The sequence below is a fragment of the Ahaetulla prasina genome, chromosome 6 (assembly GCF_028640845.1).
Source record: "Ahaetulla prasina isolate Xishuangbanna chromosome 6, ASM2864084v1, whole genome shotgun sequence".
Lineage (NCBI taxonomy): Eukaryota > Metazoa > Chordata > Lepidosauria > Squamata > Colubridae > Ahaetulla > Ahaetulla prasina.
Genome location: NC_080544.1, coordinates 112,143,072 through 112,163,740, shown reverse-complemented (window position 1 = coordinate 112,163,740; position 20,669 = coordinate 112,143,072). Strand labels below are relative to the sequence as shown.

The following is a 20,669-nucleotide window of genomic DNA, read 5'->3' as shown; positions in this document are numbered from 1 at the left end:
ATAACAACAACCCTGTGAGGTGGGATGGATGGATTGAGAGAGAGGGACTGGCCCAAGGTCATCCAGCAGTGTTCGTGTCCGCGGTTGAGACTAGAACTCACGGTCTCCCAGTAATTGACACAAAGTCACCCACTTGGCTTTTGTACCTAAGGCGGGACTAGAACTCACCATCTCCTGGTGATTGGCCCAAAGTCACCCATCTGGCTTACGTACCTAAGATGGGACTAGAACTCACCGTCTCAGGTGATTGGCCAAAGTTATCCAGCTGCTTTTCATGCCTAAGGTGGGACTAGAACACACCGTCTCCTGGTGATTGGCCCAAAGTCACCCAGTTGGTTTATGTACCTAAGGCGGGACTAGAACTCACCATCTCCTAGTGATTGGCCCAAAATCACCTAGCTGCCTTTCATGCCTAAGGCGGGACTAGAACTCACCGTTTCCTGGTGATTGGCCCAAAGTCACCCAGTTGGCTTATGTACCTAAGGCGGGACTAGAACTCACCATCTCCTAGTGATTGGCCCAAAATCACCTAGCTGCCTTTCATGCCTAAGGCGGGACTAGAACTCACCGTCTCCTAGTGATTGGCCCAAAATCACCCAGCTGCCTTTCATGCCTAAGGCGGGACTAGAACTCACCGTCTCCTAGTGATTGGCCCAAAATCACCCAGCTGCCTTTCATGCCTAAGGCGGGACTAGAACTCACCGTCTCCTGGTGATTGGCCCAAAGTCACCCAGTTGCTTATGTACCTAAGGCGGGACTAGAACTCTCCGTCTCCTAGTCATTGGCCCAAAATCACCTAGCTGCCTTTCATGCCTAAGGCGGGACTAGAACTCACCGTTTCCTGCTTTCTAGCCTGGTGCCTTAAATAGTAGTCCAAACTGGCTCTCAATAACCAAACTGTTTTTGGTTTTCTATTTTTATTTTGCTTCTGGAAAGGTAAGAGGGGTCAAAACTTCTTCACCTGATGGTACAGGTAGTTCTCGTTTAGTGACCGTTCAAAGTTACAACGGCTCCGAAAAAACTGACCGACACAACCGTTTTTCACACTTGTACCTGTTGCAGCATTCCTACAATCACATAATCAGAATTCAGCTGCTTGGCGACTGACTCATATTTATGACAGTCGTAGTGTTGCCGGGGACACGCGGTCCCCTTTTGCGACCGTCTGACCAGCCGAAACAACAAGGAAGCCAGATTCACTTAACAACCGTGTTCCTCATTGAACAACTGCAAGGATTCGCTTAACAGCAGTGGCAGGAAGAGTCATAAAAACGGGGCAAAATTCTCTCAGAAACGCCGGGCTCGATTGCGGTCGTAAGTTGAGGACTTCCTTTCCAAGCGAGAAGGACCTGCTTCGCAAACCCTCTATCTCTTTTCAGCTCTAGGGAGAGAGTGCCTCTGCGCCCGCGCAGAGAGCCTCCCCTTGGCCCCAGACAGCCACCTTCGCTCCCTTGATTCGCAAAGGTCTGCCGTTCAGAGGTTGTGGTTTCCCAGCCAACGTGATATTAGACATGTCTGGTTTCCCCAAACGACTCGGTGCTCTCGCTCCCCGCGGTCACCTTCGGGGTGAGGCCCCGGAACATCTGCACAGATGTGCAATTCGGAAACCACAAAGAAGGAGTCGTTGGCCGGGTCAAGGCTGCTGCACACAGACCGGGCAAACTGTCTGTTTGGAGTCCTCCACCTCTGCAGCCTCCGGAGCCTTCGGGAGGAAGACGATGGTGGCGTATTCCGTGGGTTCCCGCTGGACGGGTTTCGGAGACGCCGCCGGTTTCATCTTTGCTCCTCCCGGGAATGCCAGCATTTCGTAATCGACCGTAAAAACAGTGACGTCCGGAGGGTCAGCTTCTTCCTTTGGTTCAAGCCATAAAAAAATATATGTTTTAACAAAGCCTATGTGTCTAATGTTGTTTTTAAAGAGAGTTACAGCCAGCGATGGGCTGCTGGGGGTTCGCAGGGGTTCAGGAGAACCTCGAGCTAAGATTCTGTGCAGTTTGGAAAACCCCCAAATCCCACTCCTGGCTGGCCCCGCCCCACCCACCCAACCCCTCCCAGGAGTCCCCATGCGGCCCGTTTTAGATGCAGGTAAGTCCAGGGCCTAAGTGCACGCAGAGGCTTGGGGAGGGCGAAAAACAGGCCTACTGGGAGTTCGGGAGGGCCTCCAAAGCCTGGGGAATCCATTTTCGCCCTTCCGGAGGCTCGAGAATACCTGCTCTACCAGTTTCTGGCGCTCCCGTGTGCGTGAAAACCAGCTGGCCAGCGCGCCGGAACTCGGAAGAGCAGCAGGCGACAGCTCACGTGCCCAAACACAAGGAGAGGGGATCCCAGAGGTCACTTCCTAGTGGAGCAGATCTGTCGGCCAGGACCAGTGGGCCAGGGCTTCCCTCGCTCCTGGCCTGAGCGGGCTTCTTGCACGGCCCCAGCCTTCCAGACCGCAGCACCGACACGTGTCCTGACTGGCTCGGGCACACAGGGCAGCGAGGCAGCATTTGCTGGCTGGGCAGCTGGCCACCCCACTCGCTGTTCCTGCTGTCACGGAGGGCGAGGGGTGACGGGGCCGCCGCTTCCGCCTGGGATGCTGGAGCAGCCAGGAGGAAGAGGAGCTGCCATTGGGCAGGTGAGTTGCCCCAGGAGGGCCAGAGGAGAGCGCAGCTCCTCACGCATGGAGACGCCGGCGGGGGAGCGGCTGCAGGGGCCGGCCGGTCACTCCTGCCCCTCACCCTGCAGGTACCGCTGCTGCTATTCTGGGGCAGCGCAGAAGCTGAATCCGCGCGGGAGGAACGTCTGTCCGACGCCAGAGTAAGAGGCGTGCCGGCTGGGACGCGGTCACGCTCCCTTGGCAGAATTGGGGCGGGGGGGCTGCGCTGGCTTGTTCTCAGTGGCGGGCTGGAGGGGGTGCTTCACTGACACTCTTTCGGTTTCCGGAGCACACATGCACACCGGCCAGACATGTTCTCGCGCACATGCATGTCAGAAACCGGAAGACCAAGTGGCGCGCCAGAAATTGGAAACCGAAAAGATTCGCCAACACTGGTCTAGGGTCTCCTGCTTCAGCAGGGGTTGAACTAGAAGACCTTCAAGGTCCGTTCCAGCTCTATTCTGATCCTGATTCTTACGGTGCTGCTGCTGCGACCCAATTTTCAGAGGCAAAAAGGAACTTACCAGTGGAGCATTTCCTTGCTTCTGTTCCTTTTGCTCTGCAAGAGAAATGAGAATTAGAACTCGCTCCGGGTCCTGTGGAAACAGAATTTTCCCCTTTAACAATACATTCATTGGTATCTGTTGTGATTCCAGCCCCCGAACCTGGCCCCATGCCTGAAAGTGACTCCGAGAGTGAGGGGGAAGGGCCGGTAAGGCTTACCTCGGGAGCATCGATGCCTTTGGCTCGGCTCCAGGAGCCAGAACCAGACCAGTCGGAGGACGTAATGAGGACGTCATCCCCTGATTCCTCCCTTCCCCAGGCTATGCCTTCAGACCCAGCTGATAGTAATAATAATCAAGCTTGGATCGACCCGCGCTTCAGAAGATTAGAGAGGCAGTGTCATCAAAGGGAAGGGTGGGGCAGGAGCCCCACCCCACAGGATATGTAAGGAGCTTTGGGACTGCTCTCATTCCACGGGAAGCAAAAATTAACTGAACCGTTTCAAAGAGAGCTGAAAGTCTTGCTACATGAGTCACTTGTTTGAACTTTGGCAGGCAGCTGCGATTTCTCTGCCAGGACTGATAAGAGCCGTGAATCCACTGGCTAAAGGCCAGCTCGTGGGTCTGAAGTGGGGAAGGAGACAGAACAGTATCTTTGAATCTTGCGAAATCTGAGAATATACCTTGGTTTCAGTATTTTTTTAAAAAATGGGTACATTAGCTATAATATTTAGGAATATTTCAATCACCATCATCTTTTAACCACCCCATAATCCCTTGCATTTTGGGTGGAGTCTGGGCAACTGAATGGAGCTGAGTATTTACTGGCCGGATGCCCTTCCTGCCGCTATTGCGGAGTTTCTTTTCAGCAGATATGCCCAGAGAGAGAGAAATATCTGCCTCTACCTAGGATTGAACTGACAACTTCCTGATTGTGAGGCAACAGCTCCACCTCTAGGCCACTGCACCACTCCATCTATCATCATCATCATCTTCTTTTTTTAACAAACCCATAATCCATTGCGGGGTAGAGTGAAGCATTTACCGGCCGGATGACCTTCCTTTTGCCATTGTGAAGTTTTTTACCAGCAGATATATTCTCAACGTGCCCAGAGAGAGAAATATCTGTCTCTACCTAGGATCGAACTTACAGCCTCCTGATTGTGAGGCGAGAGCTCTATCTGTAAGCCACCATACCACTCCATTTAGGAACATTTCAATCAGGAGTGAAATGCTCCCGGTTCGGACCGGATCGCCTGATCCAGTAGCGATGGCGGCTGGTGGTTCGAGAACCGGTAGCAAAAATCCGTGCCCCTCCCCCCATGCCCAGCTGAACCGCACGATCATCAGAGGGGCTTTTTTTACTTTTAAAAGCATTTTTTCTTCAGCCGAAAAAATGCTTTTAAAAGTAAAAAAAAAGCCTCTGATGATCGCGCGACTCAGCTGGGATCCTCAGAGCCTTTTAAAAGCGTTTTTTCTACAACCTCTTCGGCTGAAAAAAATGCTTTTAAAAGGCTCCTCTGAAGATCCCAGCTGAGTTGTCTGATCGCCAGAGCCTTTTTTTTTTCTTTTAAAGGCAAAAAAATGCTTTTAAAAGAAAAGAAAAGCCTCTGACGATCAGGCAACTCAGCTGGGATCGTCAGAGCCTTTTAAAAGCATTTTTTTTTCAACCTCTTCGGTTGTAGAAAAATGCTTTTAAAAGTTAAAAAAGTTGGCCACGCCCACCCAGTCACATTACCCCCACCCACCCACCAAGCCACGCCCACAGAACCGGCAGTAACAAATTTTACATTTCACCACTGATTTCAATAATGCCTTCAAAAAGACAAGGAAGATTAGAGTTATTTTTTTAAAAAAAAAAGTTGGTAGAAATTGTAAGCTGCTTAGCACACGCGGCTACTCACTTTGTCTTCTCCTTCTGATGATCCACCACACCGAGAAATATAACACAACGAGCAGGATAAACAATCCAGACCCACGCAAGTCAGAGAAAGAACTCTTGGTGTCTTTTCGGACACCCTCCTCCTGTTCCTTGACCTGGGTGATCTTGTCTGGAGGTTGAGTTGCGGCGACTTTTTCTGGAGACGAAAACATCAAGATTACTTCTGGATCCTTCATGCTAAAACTTCAGCGAATCCGGAGCGAATCCGGGTGCATAGGAGACACACCTGGGTCACACAACGTAGCCCACTTCTCTCTGGATAGGAGGGTTGATTTTCCTTGGATCGGTGTCTCGCAACCTTGGGGACTTTAAGATGGGTGGACTTCAACTCCCAGAATTCCCCAGTGGTTAGGGAATTCTGGGAGCTGGAATCCACCCATCTTAAAGTTGCTAAGAGACATTGAGGTATGGACACCTTCAATGGGAAAACGGTACAGAAAATGTGAATGTGGGGTTTCTCATGATTTAGATCCTACTTCAGTGTTTGGGGAAGCCAAGTGAGGGGAGCCGAATGTCAACTCACAAAGCATCCCAGGCAAGTGGGAAGGAAAACTGGCAAAGCAGCGCAGTTGCCAAAAACAAAAGCACGTTCCAGACATATCTCTCTCAAGGCTGTCTCCCAGGGTTACCCATAGCAGCCGGAAGGGACCGATCTCTACAACCCGCGAAATTGCTCCCGTTGGTGAATGTGACTGATGACACACCCTGGGGGGAAGTGGTAAAGAGGGTCATGCCTGGGTCATAAAATTACATGGGGTCAGAGTTGGCTTCACTTGGAATGTGCCGACATGAAGCTCCTAATAAACAACTGGATTTCTATTGAAGCTTGGCTCGAGGCTCATGATTTAATTAGGGCATCCGTCGGAACCCTGACATCAGCTTTGAGAACTTTTAGATGGGTGGACTTCAACTCCCACAATTTTCCAGTGGCCGGGGGAATTCTGGGAATTGAAGTCCACCCATTTTAAAGTTGCTAAGGTTTAGAAACATTGACTTATGGACACCTTTAATGGGAAAATGGTACCAAAAAAATGTGAGCATAGTGTTTCTCATGACTTAAATCCTATTTGAGTGTTTCTCAACTTTGAGAACTTTAAGATGGGTGGACTTCAACTCCCACAATTCTCCAATAGCTAGGGAATTCTGGGAGTTGAAGTCCAGGCTTCTTAAAGTTCTGAAGGTTGAAGGTGACTGTCCTACTCATTGGAGATTATCATGGTCCTACATATTCCCAGTTTCCATCTGGACCGGTGGTCCTCTACCTGTCCAGCCATGGTCCATAAGCAAGGCCCAGTGATAGTTTAGATGGAACTCAAGACTCCTTGCCTTAAATTAAATACGAATAATAAAATGTTTGCCGACAAATGAGTGTCCTTCTTTGGAAAGGACATTCTGGGTTGGTTTGTTTCAGCCATGGTGGGACCCATGACAAAGAACATGATCACTTAACAACGGTGGCCAGGAAAGTGATAAAATGGAACAAAACATACTCTATAACAGCCTTGCTTAGCAACGGAAATTTTGCACTCCGTCGAAGTCATCATTCGAGGACTACCCGTCGTTATCTGTACAGTTGGTCAAAACCACCCCAGCCGCTCCTCGAAATACGCCGTCATACCTCTCACAAAGAGGTTGCTTCGGTTGCTCTCCAGCATGGTCCCTCCTGAGTGGAAGGGGCTCACCCAGCAGTAGTAAGTTCCGCTGTCGTTCTTCTCCACCTGCCGGATCTCCATCTCGTACGTGTGGTCGTCTCGCTTGGGAAAGCCGAACTTTCGGCTGCTGCCGTCCAATTTGACCGGCTGACGGTCGTGGCCCTGTTTGTACCAGTCCAGGTGTTTTCCCAAATCGGGGTTGGAGATGGAACAAGTAAACTTAGCCGTCTCCCCTTCCGTTAAATTTAACTGGAGTGGGTGAAAATGTACTGGGAGGAGAAAAGAAATGAGCAGAAGGAACATCAATCGCACAACTGAATTAGCAGACCCATCCATGGAAGTTTTAAGGCTTCATGCAGGCGGTCCTCGACCGTTCAAAGTTACAACAGCGCTAAACTCGTACATGTACAAACATATACATCCATGTATATATATACTGCCAGAGCCCACTATAACAACATTGCCAAAAAGGCACTAAGAGTCATTAACCTAATCTTGCGTAGCTTCTTCTCTGATAAAATTGTACTACTAACTAGAGCATACAAAACCTTTGCTAGACCGATTCTTGAATACAGCTCATCTGTCTGGAACCCGCACTGCATATCGGACATTAATACAATTGAACGACTCCAGAAATATTTCACAAGTAGAGTCCTCCGCTCCTCTGCTCGCAACAAAATACCTTTTGCCATCAGACTCCAAATTTTGGGCTTAGACAACTTAGAACTACGCCGACTTCAGTCTGATCTAAGCATAGTACATAAAATTATCTACCACAATGTCCTACCTGTCAATGACTACTTCAGCTTCAACCACAACAATACACGAGCACACAATAGATACAAACTCAAGGTAAACTCGATTGCAGAAAATACGACTTCAGTCAATGCCTGGAATGTACTACCTGACTCTGTAGTTTCTTCCCCAAACCCCCAAAACTTTAAGCTTAGACTGTCTACTGTTGACCTCACTCCATTCAGGGCCTCTGGTGGCTCAGACTGCTAAGACAGGCTGTTATTAACAGCAGCTGCTTGCAATTACTGCAGGTTCAAATCCCACCAGGCCCAAGGTTGACTCAGCCTTCCATCCTTTATAAGGTAGGTAAAATGAGGACCCAGATTGTTGGGGGCAATAAGTTGACTTTGTATATAATATACAAAAGGATGAAGACTATTGCTTGACATAGTGTAAGCCGCCCTGAGTCTTCGGAGAAGGGCGGGATATAAATGCAAATAAAAAAAAAAATTCCTAAGAGGTCTGTAAGGGGCGTGCATAAGAGCACCTGCATGCCTACCGTCCCTGTCCTAATATTCCTTTTTACTTATTCTTTTCATGTATCCAAATTATGTTTATACTTTTAGCTGTTATCTCATATATGATTGACAAAATAAATAAATAAAATAAAATAAATAAAATAAATATCCGAACTAGAATGTATTGTTTCTCTGTGTCATAGAATACCATGTTTCCCCAAAAATAAGACCTAACCAGAAAATAAACCTTGACCTAGCATGATTTTTCAAGGTGCTCATAATATAAGCCCTTCTCAAAAATAGTCAGCCAGATGGACACATTTAACACATTTTGCCGAAAATAAGACCTAATAGAATAATAACTCTATTGTCACTTTGAATGTACACTAATCTGCATACATTAAACTGAAATGTCATTGCAAATAGGTCCCAGAGGGGGTCAAAAGAAACAGAGATCGTGAAGTGGATGTGTGGGGTCTCTAACAATGTTTTCATCTCTAAGCACATAGTGCTTATAAGCAGCATCCTGAAAAATCTCCACTGTCCTCACCACTCTCTGTAGGGACTTTCTATCTGAGCACTCCGGCTACCAATCCAAACAGGGATGCAGCTTGTTAAAACGCTCTCTATCGTGCCTCTATAAAAAGTGGCCAGGACAGGAGGAGAAAGAGGTGCTCTCCTCGTCCGAGGCAGGAAATGCAGACGCCGGTTTGCATGTTTCCCTAAGGATGACATATAGAGAGACCAATTCAGGTTGTTAGTTATCTGCACCCCCAGATACTTAATAATGCACTTTTTGGAGCAAAAATTAATATAAGGTCCGGTCTTATTTTCAGCAAAACCCAGTATATGTGTATGTGGGTATGTGCATTTTTGGGGGGGGTCATATTTATGTAGTGTGTGTTGGAGGTGTTTGAGAGCTTTATGCAATGAAATGTCATTTTAACGAATGCCTATTAGTGCACATTTAAAGGGACAACAAAGTTATTTTAAGTCTAAGTCTTTAAAAAAAATGACTTGTGACCGTTTTTCACACGTTTGACCATTGCAGCATCCCCACCGTCACGTGATCAAAATTCAGAGGCTTGGCAACTGGCATGTACTTTTGACAGTTGCAGTGTCCCAGGGTCACGCGAGGCGACCTTCTGACAAGCAGAGTCCACGGGAAAAACCGGATTCACTCAACAACCGTCTCGCTAACTTAACAGCGGCAGTTCATTCATTTAACGCATGTGGCAAGAAAAATTGCAAAATGGGGCAAGACTCACTTAAGAGCCGTCTTGCCTTGCAGCAGAAATGTTGGGCTCAATTCTGGTCGTAAGTCAAGGACTACCTTATGCTGCTGTTCTTTCCAGCCAAAGGTTCCCCAAAAGGCAGGGCTGCACAATTTTTTGTGCGTGCAAATTGAATTATGGAGACCGAGTGGAGCAAGTGGCCAGTTTTAAGTTTCTGGGTGTTATCCTAAAAGAGGGCCTCTGCCTGGGGCGCTCACCTTGCAGCCCTGGTCAAAAGGGGCGAGCAGAGATTCTACTACCTGAGACTTCTCAGGAAACAACAACTAAATGGAAAACTGCTGGTGACCTTCTACCGCTGCACCGTAGAGAGTGTTTTAACTTACTGCACCTGCGTGTGGTTTGCCAATTGCACAGTGGCAGATAGGGCAGCGCTCCAGAGGGTCAACATCATTGGCCAGAGGATCATTGGTTGCCCCCTCCCCTCTTTGGAAGATTTTTATAGCTCCTGCTCCTTTAAGAAAGTTCAAAACATTCTTAAAGACCCATCTCATCCTGGGCACCATTTTTTTTTTTGAACTATTACCATCCGACAGCCGGTACAGGACAATAAAAACAAGAACAAATAGGCTGAAAAACAGCTTCTATCCCAGGGCAGTAACCATATTGCATTCTACTGTATAATGCAGTGTTAATGCAATATCAGGGGTTTTCAATTCAATTGTATAGCATTTGAAGGATATGTCTGTTTGGGTTTTATTTTTATAGTTCTAATGTACACTGAAGATGGCATTTAATTTAGTTATACGAGGTACAATGACTAATAAAGTAAACTCAACTAAATTAATTAACTTTTTTTTTTCCTGTTTCATCCACGGGCAACTGAAAATTTGGAAAAAACTTTCTACCCTTCAATATTTTATTTATTTATTTATTTATTTATTTAATTTAATTTATATACCGCCCTTCTCCCGAAGGACTCAGGGCGGTTTACAGCCAGGGTAAAAAGCACAAATCAGAAAAAGTTAAAAAACATTTAAAAACTAATTAAATTATAGGCTGAAGAAATTAAAAACTATAATAAAATCCCCATAAAAAACTTCATTAAGCCAGCCCTGCACGATGAAATAGAAAGGTCTTTAGCTCGCGGCGAAAGGTCCGGAGATCAGGAAGTTGACGTATCCTCGGAGGCAGCTCATTCCAGAGGGCAGGAGCCCCCACAGAGAAGGCTCTCCCCCTGGGGGTTGCCAGTCTACATTGTTTGACCAACGGCACCCTGAGAAGACCCTCTCTATGGAAGCGCACAGGTCGATGGGAGGCTATTGGTAGCAGCAGGCGGTCTCGTAGATAACCCGGTCCTATGCCATTTCTCTGACAGTGAGGACAATTAACCTGTGGAACAACTTGCCACCAGAAGTTGTGAAAGATTTTAAGAAGAGACTGAACAGTCACTTGTCTGAGATGGTATAGAGTCACCTGGTTGAGAAGGAGGTTGGACTAGAAGACCTCCGAGGTCCCTTCCGGCTCTACTCTGAATTGAATTGAAGCTGAATTGCCCCTGTAGGATTGCCTTCCACCTTCTCCGGAACCACCCAACCTGGAAAGCTGGTGAGAATCCAGAAGAAGTTGTCCATCTCTATTGCCCAGTACAAGAAATCCCATATCGTTGGCCAATGTTACCTCCTCCTGTTGCTTAACTTGGTAAGAGAAATCTGAGAAGAGAACACGGCAAAGCTACCAGATTACTTTGATCTCAGAAGCCAAGGGATCACGTTGACAGAGAAGAGCCACAAAGATGATTACGGGACTGGAGGCTAAAAGATATGAAGAACAGTTGCAGGAATTGGCTCTGTCTAGTCTAGAGAAAAGGATTATGGGTGACATGATAGCAGGCTTCCAGTATTTGAGGGGCTGCCAAAAATAAGAGGGGGGGGTCAATCTATTCTCCAAAGCAACTGGAAAATAAGCAATAGATGGAAACTAATCAAGGAGAGAACCAACTTAGAAACAAGGAGAAATTTCCTGACAGTGAGAATGATTAACCAGTGGAACAGCTTGCCACCAGAAGTTGTAGGTGCTCCAACACTGGAGGTTTTTAAGAAGAAATTGGACAACACTTAACTGGAATGGGTCAGGCAGGATCTCCCGCTTGAGCAGGGGGTTGGACTAGAAGACCTCTGAGGTCCCTTCCATCTCTGTTATTCTGTTATTCTGAAACAATGATTTTTAAAGTGACTGATGTAAGTCTTTGTAAGTCTTGATGAAGGTATCTTTTATGTACCCTGAGAGCATATGCACCAAGACAAATTCCTTGTGTATCCAATCACACTTGGCCAATAAAACTATTCTATTCTATTCTATTCTATTCTATTCTATTCTGTTCTATTCTATTCTATTCTATTCTTTGTAATGTTTCTTGGCCTTGCAGTCGACAGCTCTATTGTACGGACAAAATGCACACTTGGAACGGTGAGGAAAGAAATGGAAAATTAAAATGCTGATTAAGATATTATCTTATCGCAAATCTATGATGAGACCCTCAATGAATTCCATTCCATTCACCTCACCTTATCAAGGAAATCAGCAGAACTGAACAAAAGTGCAAGGGGAAAAAAACAAGCACGGAAAAATGTAATAGAAATGTAGAAAAATCATGGGTGGCGCAGATAACCTGGAAGAAGAGAACTGTTTTTCAGAATTAGGACTCAGCTTCTCCTATGAAAATTTGGGGAGATTTTAGCGCCTTATTCAACTGCAGAATTGATTCATCCCACATACACCCAAGAGCACCTGTCATTTCAAATCCCCCTGTGCTTTTCTCAACACACTTTTTTTTTTTCTCTCCAAATCTAAAAAGTTTGGAAAATAAATGATCTTTAAAGCCACAAAATCCCTTTAGATTGCCTTAACAACCCCTTAACCCCTTAACACAGAAACCTGTGTTTCTTCAAAACACAATAAAACCCACTGTGAATTAATATTTTCATCCATTTTCGTGTGTTTAATCCAGTGCTAAAGCAATATAATGTGGCAGTGAGTTCCACCGGATAAATCAATTTCAATAGCATATTGGCAAATATAAAGGCTATTCATAGCATCAGGCTAGGTTATGGCAAACAACTACACAACGTTTGGGGGGGGTCCTTGTGTTCTCTGAGACTTGCTGTTTTCTTAACAGATGTTTCACAACCCAGCCAGGTAACATCATCTGTGCTAGAAGGGAGTGGGGTTTCTAGCACTGATGCTGCTGCCTAGTTTGGTGAAGAAATGCCTGCAAAAAAACCTATCAAACTCAGAAAGCATTAAAGACCCCACAGATCTCCTCCTCCTCCTCCTCCTCCTCCTCCTCCTCCTCCTCCTCTCCACAAACCCCACTCTCTTCCAGCACTGATGATGCTACCTAGTTGGGTCATGAAATGTCTACAAGAAAACCACCCAGCTGAGAAAGCACCAAGGATCCTTCATTTCAACCCTGAGCTACAAATATTCCCTTCTATCAAAACTACACAACCTGCTGAGGTTTAATACATTTTTGACCCATATTGTTCTCTATTAATTAATGCTGGCTTGAAGCCCATCATTCTGGGGCTCAGCCGTTGACTTCCCTCACCAATCCTTTCTGGAAAACTAAAATCCTCAACTTTCAATTACCCCATTACCTCCCCCCATTCCTAAGAGGTCTGTAAGGGGCGTGCATAAGAGCACAAAAGTGCCTGTCCTATTGTTTCTTTTCATTATCCAATTAATATAGTTATTACACACTTACGCTCATATATATGCTTATATATTATATAAAGCTATTTCATTTCATGTTAATGCAGTGGTGGGATTCAGCCAGTTCGCACCACTTCGGGAGAACCGGTTGTTAACTTTCTGAGCAGTTTGGTGAACTGGTTGTGTTGGAAGAAATCATTTAATCGGTTGTTAAATTATTTTGAATCCCACCACTGTGTTAATGCCTATATATACTGATATGACGAAATAAAATAAAATAAAAAACCTAGCGACTATTTCTTTCTTAATGGTTCAGTAACCAGAACAACTAGACACAAGAAGAGTTTTTTCCCGAAGGCCATCACTCTGCTAAACAAATAATTCCCTCAACACTGTCAGACTATTTACTGAATCTGCACTACTATTAATCTTCTCGTTGTTCCCATCACCAATCTCTTTCCACTTATGACTGTATGACTATAACTTGTTGCTGGCAATCCTTATGATTTATATTGATATATTGACCATCAATTGTGTTGTAAATGTTGTACCTTGATGAACGTATCTTTTCTTTTATGTACACTGAGAGCATATGCACCAAGACAAATTCCTTCTGTGTCCAATCACACTTGGCCAATAAAATTCTATTCTATTCTATTCTAACCGAATTTCAAAGCAATTATGAATATCAGCGAGTGGCCGCCTATCAAACTGCTCTATAAGACAAGCGTAGGAAAAAGCGATTGATATTCATCAGAATAGAGCCAGAAGGGACCTTGGAGGTCTTCTAGTCCAACCCTCGGGGCCAGACAAGAAACCCTACACTACTTCAGACAAACGCTTCTCCCACCTTCGCTGCAAAAGCCTTCCTCCAGTGTCTTAAAGTTCTTTTCTTCAACTGAGACCGTTACCTGTGAGGAACACGCTGGGTACGTACCGAAGGGTTTGACCAGCAAAGCAGACGGGCAGAAAAGAAACCCCAGCAGCACATAAAACACCTTCTTCTCCATGGTCACCCCAAAAAGTCGGCAACTTTTAGAGGGGTCTTCGGAAGCTTCATCCACCGAAGGCAGAGTTTCAGCTGGACGGAGGGAAGAGCATCCGTAAACTGCGGAGAGACCTGCCACATCAGGAGATGATGATGGGATTCCGTCTTCTTGAACCCCTCTCCTGGCTGTACCCCAGGAATTGGACCAAGCTGAGTGTGGGGTGTACCTCCTACCTCCCCCTGCCTTCCTCTCTCGCCTTCCACGCCTTGAACCGAATCTCTGCTGCGAGGGAAAGGAAGTGACACGAGAGAAGATGAGAGAGTCAAGACTCAGCCTCCCACCTCTGCCCACAGGTTGCTTGCAAACTGCAGCAAGGGCAGGTTTCGGAGGCACAGGAAGCCGAGCCTTGAAGATCCTGCCAGGCTCGGCCTGGAAGGCACAAGGCGGCACGGGGCCGTTTTGGTTCCCTTGGGCATTGCTAGCTAGGATGGAAGTGCTCGGGCAGGGGGGGGTTGGACTAGATGACCTGCAAGGTCCCTTCCAACTCTGTTAATCTGTTTGTTAAATGATATTGAAGTCCTAAAGAGAGGGAGGGAGGGAGGGAGGGAGGGAGGGAGGGAGGAAGGAAGGAAGGAAGGAAGGAAGGAAGGAAGGAAGGAAGGAAGGAAGGAAGGGCAATAAGGCTTAGACTTATATACTGCTTTATAGCGCTTTCCAGCCCTCTCTAACAGAGTCAGCCTATTGCCCCCAACAATCTGGGTCCTCATTTTACAGACCTCTGAAGGACCGAAGGCTGAGTCAACCTTGAGCCGGTCAGGATCGAAGCGCTGGCAGTGAGCAGAGTCAGCCTGCAACACTGTATTCTAACCCCTGTGCCACCAAGGAAGGAAGGGAGGGAGGAAGGAAGAGGTTGGGAAGGGAAAAAAGGGAAGGAAAGAAGAAAGATAAAAAGATAATTTCAGACAAATTTAACTGTTGCTAATTTTAATGCTTTTATATTGATGCTTTTGTGACATTCTAAGCTGCCCAGAGTCTCTTTGGATAAGTGAGATGGATGTTGGAAAGAAGAAAGAAAGAAAGAAAGAAAGAAAGAAAGAAAGAAAGGAAGGAAGGAAGGAAGGAAGGAAGGAAGGAAGGAAGGAAGGAAGGAAGAAAGAAAGAAAGAAAGAGGGAGGGAGGAAGACAGAAAGAAAGGGGGGGGAGAAAGAAAGAGAGAGGGAGGGAGGGAGGGAGGAAGGAAAGTTTCCAAGAATTTCCATAGCATCTTTTCATCTCCCACACACAAGTTAATGCAGTCCTGGGCTACATCAACAGAGGGGCAGCTCTAAGATCACATGAAGTATTAGCACAGTTGGTCCACGACTTACAACAGTTCACTTAGTGACTGCTTCAAGTTACAACAGTAGTGAAAAAAAGTGACTTAGGACCGTTTTTTACGACCGTTGCAGCCTCCCCTGGTCACCTGATCATGGAGATAAATGCGAGCCGGTTGCCAAGTGCCCAAAATGTCATGACCGTAGGAGTGTGTGTGTGTTGTGTGTGTTTTTTGGGGGGGAAGCTGTCAGAACTTTAGAAACAGGTTGTTTGTAACTAAAGCCTGTTGTAACTTCAAGCAATCACTAAGTGACCGGTTGTTAAGTGAGGACTACCTGTACCCCTTATTAGCAAAGTTCATGATAAGTGATTTTAGGATTTTATAACTCTGGAGGTAATCCTCAACTTACGACCACAATTGAGTCCAACATTTACATTGCTAAGCGAGACATCCGTTAAGTGAATTTTGTCCCATGTTACGACTTTTCTCGCCAGGTTTGTTAAGTGAATCACTGCAGTTTTTCAGTCAGTAGTAACACGGGCGTTACGTGAATCTGGCTTCCCCAATCGACTTCGCTGGTCAGAAGGTCGCAAAAGGGGATCACGTGACCCCGGGAGGTTGCAACCGTCGTAAGTACGAATCGATTGCCAAGCATCTGAATTTTGATTCAGATTCAGATTCATGGGGCGGCTACAAAAGTCGTAAGTCTGAAAAACGGTCACAAGTCGCTTTTTTTTTCAGTGATGTAACTTCGAACAGTCACTAAATGAGCTCTTGTAAGTCGAGGACTACCTGTACCTGCTAAGTCTTTTTTTACTTTGTTAAACATATTGTGTGAACGCAATCAGTGGGAATTCTTTTAAAACAGGGGTCTTCAACCTTGGCCACTTTGCTGGCTGAGGGATTCTGGAAGTTGAAGTCCACAAGTCTTAAAGTGGCCAAGGTTGGAGACCCCTGTTTTAAAAGACGGTTAACATGCAGGCGTTTCAGAAAATCTAAAATCTGCCGTGTTGCTGATAACCTGTTAGTCTGGAGTTGATTCTAGAATTTCCTCTTTTATCAGACTCAAACCCAGGCAGGAACTAGCAATATTTTTTTTTTCCATTTGAAGTTTTAGATGAACCGAAAACAAATAGTAACGGTTCTTTTCTTTTTTTATTTCATATCTGATTGTACCTATCAACTTATCAAAGCGGTTCGTTTGTGAGTAAGACGGTCCTGCCATCCTCCTGACATTTGAAGCGAAAGGCAAGCAAAATATTTGCCATGCCAAATTTTAACTAAGTTTTTTTTTTTTATGGTTGTGAACAGAGAGATCTTTATATATTTTGTTTTGCAGGGTTAAGAAATTCGGCTTGTGGTTTGTCTCCGTGAGCCACTAAAAGCCGCTTATTTTTGTGTCTGCAACTTAATTGTTCAATAACTGAATTTCAGAGCAGGCTACATACCAGCGAGAGGTAACGTAACAAATAACAGATAACAGAGTCAAAAGGGACCTTGTAGGTCATCTAGTCCAACCCACCCACCACTGCCCAAGCAAGAGACCCTACACCATTTCTGACAGGTGGCAGTCCAGTCTATACTTGAAAGCTTCCAGGGATGAAGCTCCCACAACTTCTGAAGGCAACTTCTGTTCCATGGGTTGGTTGATCTCACAATCAGAAAATTTCTCCTGATTTCCAGGTTGAATCTCTCCTTGTTCAGTTTCCATCCATTATTCCTTGTCTGGCCTTCAGGGGCTTTGGAGAATAGCTTGACCCCCTTCCTCCTCTCTGTGGCAGCCCCTCAAATATTAGAAGATGCTCTCCTGTCTCCCCTGGTCCTGCTCTTCTCTAGACCAGCCAGGCCCAGTTCCTGCAACCGTTCATCGTATGTTTTAGCCTCCAGTCCCCTCATCATCCTGGTTGCTCTTCTCTGCACTCTTTCTAGAGTCTTTTTTATAGTGTGATGACCAAAACTGGATGCAGTACTCTAGGTGTGGTCTTATTAAGGCTTTATAGAGTGGTATTAGTACCTCACTTGATCTTTTTTGTATCCCTCTGTTAATGCAATTTAGGATTGCATTGGCTTTTTTAGCTGCCACCACATACGGCTGGCTCGTATTTAGCTGGTTGTCCACTAAGACTCCAAGATCCTTCTCACAGTTCCTGCTATTAAGCCTGGTTTCACCCAGTTTATATGTCTGCTTTTAACATAACATAACATAATATAACGTAACGTAACGTAACGTAACGTAACATAACATAACATAACATAACATCAGAGTTGGAAGGGACCTTGGAGGCCTTCTAGTCCAACCCCCTGCCCAGGCAGGAAACCCTACACCATCTCAGTCAGATGGTTATCCAACATTTTCTTAAAAATTTCCAGTGTTGGAGCATTCACAACTTCTGAAGGCAAGTCGTTCCACTTATTAATTGTTCTAACTGTCAGGAAATTTCTCCTTAGTTCTAAGTTGCTTCTCTCCTTGATCAGTTTCCACCCATTGCTTCTTGTTCTACCCTCAGGTGCTTTGGAGAATAGCTTGACTCCCTCTTCTTTGGGGCAGCCCCTGAGATATTGGAACACAGCTATCATGTCTCCCCTAGTCCTTCTTTTTGTTAAGCTAGACATGCCTAGTTCCTGCAACCGTTCTTCATATGTTTTATCCTCCAGTCCCAGTATATATACTCCAGTTTTATACTCCAGTTTTAGTTTTTTTCTTGCCTAAGTGTAAGACTTTACTTTTCTCTACATTGAATTTAATTTTCTTAGATAAGGCCCAGGGTTTAAGTCTGTCAAGAACTATCTGGATCAAGCCTAGGGTGTTGGCTATTCCTGCCAGCTTAATATCATCTGCAATATGCTTTATAGGAGGAAAAGCTATTGATGCAACACAATAAAATTACTAACAAACAGGTTGCATTCCCACAACATACTTAACCTGGGTATTGAATTATGTACAGGTAATCCTCAATTTACAACGGTTCATTTAGTGACCGTTCTAGGTTACAACGCCACTGAAAAAAAGTGGCATGACCGTTTTTCACACTTACAACCGTTGCGTGGTCATGTGACCAAAATTCAGATGCTTGGCAACTGACTCATATTTATGACGGTTGCAGTGTCCTGGGGGTCACATGATCCCTTTCTGCGACCTTCTGGCGAGCGAAGTCAAGGGGGAAGCCAGATTCGCTTAACAAGCATATTACTAATTTAACGACTGCAGTGATTCACTTAACAACTGTGGCGAGAAAGGTTGTAAAATGGGGCAGAATTCACGACAAACATCTCAGGTAACAACAATAAAATTTTGGGGTCAATTGTGGTCATAAGTCAAGGACTACTTGTATCGCTGGGAATTACAACTGCTAGGTTTAGTGTTGTGGGAACCTTCATGCGACCAAGGCACAAATTTTAGCCAAGAACTTGAGTCTGGCCTGTGACTTATGGTTTGTAGTTCCATGCTAACAGCAAAATAGAGCCATTTTATTTTAGTTCAAACACAGGTGTTCATGTGTTGTGTGAATAGGGCATTCCTGGCTAATGTTATAAAGCTGCGTAACACAGAGACAAACCCAGATGGTTTGAAGATGGCTGGTTGAAGGTTCACCCCACCTGCTTAGCAGGTTGGGGGAAGTCCGTGTCTGCCTTCACACAACAAGCTAACATGAGTCAGCATCTTGCTGGTTTCCTGGAAGCTTTGTGTGTTTGCCCAGATCTGATATTCAGGTGATCTTTTCAGTGGTTTTTGGAAATGTGGCCACTTTAAGAATAGAATAGAATTTAGAATTTAGAATAGAATTTTATTGGCCAAGTGTGATTGGACACACAAGGAATTTGTCTTGGTGCATACGCTCTCAGTGTACATAAAAGAAAAGATACATTCATCAAGGTACAACATTTACAACACAATTGATGGTCAATATATCAATATAAATCATAAGGATTGCCAGCAACAAGTTACAGTCATACAGTCATAAGTGGAAAGAGATGGGTGATGGGAACGATGAGTAGATTAATAGTAGTGCAGATTCAGTAAATAGTCTGACAGTGTTGAGGGAATTATTTGTTTAGCAGAGTGATGGCCTTCGGGAAAAAACTGTTCTTGTGTCTAGTTGTTCTGGTGTGCAGTGCTCTATAGCGTCGTTTTGAGGGTAGGAGTTGAAACAGTTTATGTCCTGGATGCGAGGGGGTCTGTAAATATTTTCACGGCCCTCTTCTTCAGCCCTCTTCAGTTGTGAAGTCCACAGTCTTAAAGTGGCTAAAGTTGAGAAACACTGGTAGGGTATAGCTGGATGCCAAATTTATTTTATTTATTTATTATTTACATTTCTATATCGCCCTTCTCCGAAGACTCAGGGCGGTTTACAGCCAAGTTAAAAAGACACATACAAAAATTAAAACACAATATTTGAAATTTAAAAATCTGAATCCATAGGCCGAATATTAAAATAACAAGTAATAAAACCACCCATTAAAAATTACCCTTAGGCCAACCCTGCTCGTTGAAACAAAAAAGTCTTGAGCTCACGCTTAAAGACCCGGAGGTCGGGAAGAAGGCGTAGCCCCAGAGGCAGTTCGTTCCATAGGGTAGGTGCCCCCACAGAGAAGGCTCTTCCCCTGGGGGCCGCCAGCCGACATTGTTTAGCTGACAGCACCCCGAGGAGACCCTCCCTGTGGGAGCGCACAGGTCAATGGGAGGCTATAGGTGGCAGTAGGCGGTCCCGTAAGTAACCTGGTCCCATGCCATGGAGTGCTTTAAAGGTGATCACCAACACCTTGAATTGCACCCGGAAGACCACCGGCAACCAGTGCAGCTTGCGCAGGAGAGGTGTTATATGGAAGCTCCGAGACGCTCCCTCTATCCCCCGCGCAGCCGCATTCTGCACCAGTTGAAGTCTCCCGGTGCTCTTCAAGGGGAGCCCCATGTAGAGAGCATTGCAGTAATCCAGGCGGGAGGTAACGAGGGCATGAGTGACCGTGCATAACGAGTCCCGGTCCAGGAAGGGGCGCAGCTGGCGGATCAGGCGAACCTGATAAAAAGATCCCCTGGCAACGGCCGTCAAGTGTTCTCCCAACGACAGCCGTGCATCCAGGAGAACGCCTAAGCTGCGAATGAACTCAATCATTGCAGTTGAAATTCATTTTAACGCTTGCATTTCTTTAAGACTTTCTTCAAAATCTAAGGAACCGGTTTGGACAAAACTCGGAAGCATTTTATCATGCAGCTGTTTTATAAAAAAAAAAAACAGGTCCTTCTCTGTGGGGGCTCCCACACTCTGGAACGAACTTCCCCCGGGTTTACGCCAAATACCTGACCTTCGGACATTCCGTCACGAACTGAAGACATATCTTTTTATTCGCGCGGGGCTGGCTTAAATTGAATTTTATTAAATTTTAATTTCTTATTAACTAATTTTAAATAGGGTTTTTAGTTCATTGTATATTT

At 45.5% G+C, this 20,669-nt stretch overlaps 1 protein-coding gene across 1 annotated transcript; it reads right to left on the bottom strand.

Annotated features, from left to right (window-relative positions):
- Positions 1 to 920: 920 nt before the first annotated feature.
- Positions 921 to 14,161, bottom strand: PDCD1 (programmed cell death 1). The gene is made up of 5 exons (XM_058187902.1): positions 13,872 to 14,161; positions 6,702 to 7,004; positions 5,046 to 5,219; positions 3,163 to 3,197; positions 921 to 1,852 (listed from the first exon to the last, which is right to left on the bottom strand). The coding sequence occupies exons 1-5, from the start codon at positions 13,942 to 13,944 to the stop codon at positions 1,634 to 1,636; spliced, it is 804 nt and encodes a 267-aa protein (XP_058043885.1). The 5' UTR covers positions 13,945 to 14,161; the 3' UTR covers positions 921 to 1,633.
- Positions 14,162 to 20,669: the final 6,508 nt, after the last annotated feature.

What these genes read in the sequence shown, in the direction of transcription:
- PDCD1 (XM_058187902.1), bottom strand. Translation starts at nt 13,944, where the DNA reads ATGGAGAAGAAGGTGTTTTATGTGCTGCTGGGGTTTCTTTTCTGCCCG. An exon ending in TTTGCTGGTCAAACCCTTCG is followed by an intron (nt 7,005 to 13,871) that starts GTACGTACCCAG and finishes TTCTCCTCCCAG; the next exon opens with TACATTTTCACCCACTCCAG. An exon ending in AAGCAACCTCTTTGTGAGAG is followed by an intron (nt 5,220 to 6,701) that starts GTATGACGGCGT and finishes TTTCGTCTCCAG; the next exon opens with AAAAAGTCGCCGCAACTCAA.